Source organism: Tachysurus vachellii, chromosome 13, assembly GCF_030014155.1.
Source record: "Tachysurus vachellii isolate PV-2020 chromosome 13, HZAU_Pvac_v1, whole genome shotgun sequence".
NCBI lineage: Eukaryota > Metazoa > Chordata > Actinopteri > Siluriformes > Bagridae > Tachysurus > Tachysurus vachellii.
Genome location: NC_083472.1, coordinates 2,142,501 through 2,145,880, shown reverse-complemented (window position 1 = coordinate 2,145,880; position 3,380 = coordinate 2,142,501). Strand labels below are relative to the sequence as shown.

The 3,380-nt window shown below is 42.4% G+C and overlaps 1 protein-coding gene across 5 annotated transcripts in view; it reads right to left on the bottom strand.

Moving 5' to 3' along the window:
* Nucleotides 1-528: 528 nt before the first annotated feature.
* LOC132856361 (histidine-rich glycoprotein-like) overlaps nucleotides 529-3,380 on the bottom strand; it is a 7,528-nt gene continuing 4,676 nt past the window's right edge. For all 5 annotated transcript variants that reach the window (XM_060885921.1, XM_060885923.1, XM_060885922.1 and 2 more), the window contains one exon: nucleotides 529-3,380. This exon is cut by the window's right edge and continues 200 nt beyond it. In XM_060885921.1, the coding sequence (XP_060741904.1) occupies nucleotides 2,423-3,355 (933 nt within the window). In that variant the 5' untranslated portion in view covers nucleotides 3,356-3,380 and the 3' untranslated portion in view covers nucleotides 529-2,422.

Below are 3,380 nucleotides of genomic sequence, written 5' to 3'. Positions count from 1 at the left end.
TCGTTGCCATAGTAACTACAGAGGCTACAGGGACCCCGTGCATTGAGCGATATGATACATTTACAGAGTCCTGCTTTGTTTAATACTTTTCAGTAATCTTGCCCGTATGTTGTTTTTGAGAAGCGAGTGTCATTCAACTTGTTGTTTCCTCCTGTTTTATCGTGTTCATGTTGACGACTGAACGTCTTCCTCGCGTCTCGCTCCACAGAGGTGTTAATATGGAGCTCATATGAAAGTAAACACTCAGGACTTTAATAATTTGTAGAGTTTCATCAGGATTTCTGTTTTTATCTACAATATTAGAGGTGATAGATTTATAGAAACGGTTAATTTATTTCTACACAGATGTTTGTATGTTCAGAGTAAATGTTGATATCAAACCCATTTCTGCTCTCTGAGACGCTCCGAGTGTTTGTTCATCTAAAAAGCAGCTAGGATTTCTCTTCAACACTAAAATTCAGTGTAAGATCATCAACAGAGGGAAAAACACACGTCTAAAACACACCGAAACAACAACAGAGTCCAGACTCACCATCAGACGTTTATTTGTTTATGATTGTAAACGTCTCATAAGTTTCTGTTCACATTTGTTTACATTTACATCATTTGGCAGACACCCTTAGGTCCAGAGCGACTTACATTATCTCATTTTTATACAGCTGAGCAATTGAAGGTTAAGGGCCTTGCTCAGGGGCCCAACAGTGGCAGCTTGGTGGACCCGGGATCGAACTCACAACCTTCCAATTGGTAACCCAACACCTTAACCATTAGGCTACCACATGTTCTGTAGAGAGTCACAGTTCTCATTGGTGGAGTATAAACCTGTTATATAAATATCAGCACTACAGAATGTGTGAGTAATATGACAGATACAGTATAAATAAATTGGTCTCTGTGACTCTCGTCTCTTTGACGTCACTCTCGGGTCCGATCCGAGATCCGAGCCAAAGCTCTGCTTCCGTTTGCGAGCCAGTGGTAAAGTGTTGTGGGAGTCTGGGGAGGAAACCTGCATGAGGTAAGTGATGTCTAAGTATTTGTGGGTGTTTAGGATCCTCATTGTTTTTTTTTTTATCCCACGTCCTGTCCTATTTACATCACCACCGATGTTTCAGTGAACGCTGGAGATTTCTGTTTGCATCACCGCTGACGTCACAGGCCTCGTCCTCCTCCAGCCGTGATATGCGTTTGCTCTTCATCTCTCCAACTCTCCTCGACTTCCCCCCTGAAGTTCGTTGTCTCAATGATACCAAAATAAACTGCCTACGGAACGGGATGAATCACTCATCCCCTCGTCCTCCCCTCCCTCCATCCTTTTGCCTGTACTTTAATAGGGCGCTTCTTCCGGAAATCACGACACGGATCTCGCCCAGTTTTATTTCGAGCCCTAAGTGTTGATGGGGGAGATGTAAGCATCTGAAATGTACCAGGGCTGTGAAAGCACCAGTGGTGAAGCTGAAGGCCGTAGAGCCTCCATGCTGTTTGTGTTTGAATGACCTTTGTCCTTAGTGATTAATTAAAAAAACTGACCAAAAAAAAAAACCAAAAATAAACATTCATTAATTCTTTAAAAAAAAAAAAAAAAAAAAAAAAAAAATCTACCCTTGCAGCTTCTCCTATGTTCCTAGGAAACAATGATGTTCCTCATGAGTTCCTCTGGGGTTCTCTGGATGTTTCCTTGTGCTTTTAATTAAAAAAAATGGCTCACACTGTAAAACATAAGTGTTCTCTAACCAACCCTAACTAGTATCAGCTAACTAACTAGCTGAGTATGATTTGATTTATTTTGTTACCCAAAAAACTCAAGTAGTCATGAGTAAAAGAGCTGCTCATTGTTGACGTGTAAATACAAGAAGTATTAGTGTGTGTGTGTGTGTGTGTGTGTGTGTGTGTGTGTGTGTGTGTGTGTGTGTGTGTGAAAATTGGCAATGAAATCTCGAGTCCCTCTTATTCTCCCTCACCACTTTATCCTCCATGTTTGTTTTTCTTCTCAGTTGTTCCAGGAAGCTTCAGATAGAAAAAAAGCAAGAACATGAAGAGAAGCGTATGTGTATGTGTGTGTGTGTGTGACTCGACTGTACCTGTCTGAGATGTTACATCACACGCAATAGTGAACATCCCAGAATACAAGCCGTGTTGTTTTTATTAAACAAAGTTGGATGAAGTGACTTTCTCCAGACATTTTATTCCTCCAGAACTTCGTCCTTTTTTCCACTTGTTCCTCGACTCACGCTTGATTTCTCTAAGTGCTATTAAAAAAATAAATAATAAATAAAATAAAAAGGTCTTGTGTGAGGAAAAAAAACTTTCTCAAACCTTTTCTAAAAAACTACTGAATTATGATGAAGGTTTCTCCAGCAGGACGTGTTCTTCAATACTTTTAGAAGGTTCTGCTGAATGTTGAACATCTGGACAAGCAGATAACTCATCTGTTCTTTACACTACATGAAAGTCTGCACCATGATGGAAACTTGTCCAGCAAGAAGCGGAAAAGCATGTTGTGTGTGTCTGTGTGTGTGCATGTGTGTGTGTGAGTGTGTGAGTGTGTGTGTGTTTGTGTGTGAGTGTGTGTGTGTGTGTGTGTGTGTGTGTGTGTGTGTGTGTGTGTGTGTGTGTGTGTGTGAGTGACTGTGTGTGAGTGTGTGTGTGTGAGTTTGTGTGTGTGTGAGTGTGTGTGTGTGTGTGACTGTCTAAGTGTGTGTGAGTGTGTGTGTGCATGCGAGTGTGTGTCTGTGTGAATGTGCGTGTGTGTATGTGTGTAAGCGTGTGTGTCTGTGTGAGTGTGTGTGTGTGTGAGTGTGTGTGTGTGAGTGACTGTGTAAGTGTGTGAGTGTGTTTGTGTGTGTGAGTGTGTGTGTGTGTGAGTGTGTGTGAGTGTGTGTGTGAGTGTGTGTGTGTGTGTGTGAGTGTGTGTGTGTGTTTTTGTGTGTGTGTCTGTGTGTGTGTGAGTGTGTGTGTGTGTGTGAGTGACTGTGTAAGTGTGTGAGTGTGTGTGTGTGTGTGAGTGTGTGTGTGTGTGAGTGACTGTGTGAGTGTGTGAGTGTGTGTGAGTGACTGTGTGTGTGAGTGTGTGTGTGAGTGACTGTGTAAGTGTGTGAGTGTGTTTGTGTGTGAGTGTGTGAGTGTGTGTGAGTGACTGTGTGAGTGTGTGAGTGTGTGTGAGTGTGTGTGAGTGTGTGTGTGAGTGACTGTGTGTGTGTGAGTGACTGTGTGTGTGAGTGTGTGTGTGAGTGACTGTGTGAGTGTGTGAGTGTGTGTGAGTGTGTGTGAGTGTGTGTGTGAGTGTGTATGTGTTGGACTCAGCAGGAATGTGTTTGATCCAGGTTTGCAGTAGAGGTGAGATATTTCTCTCACACATCCAGTCCAGCTCTATAGAGACAGTC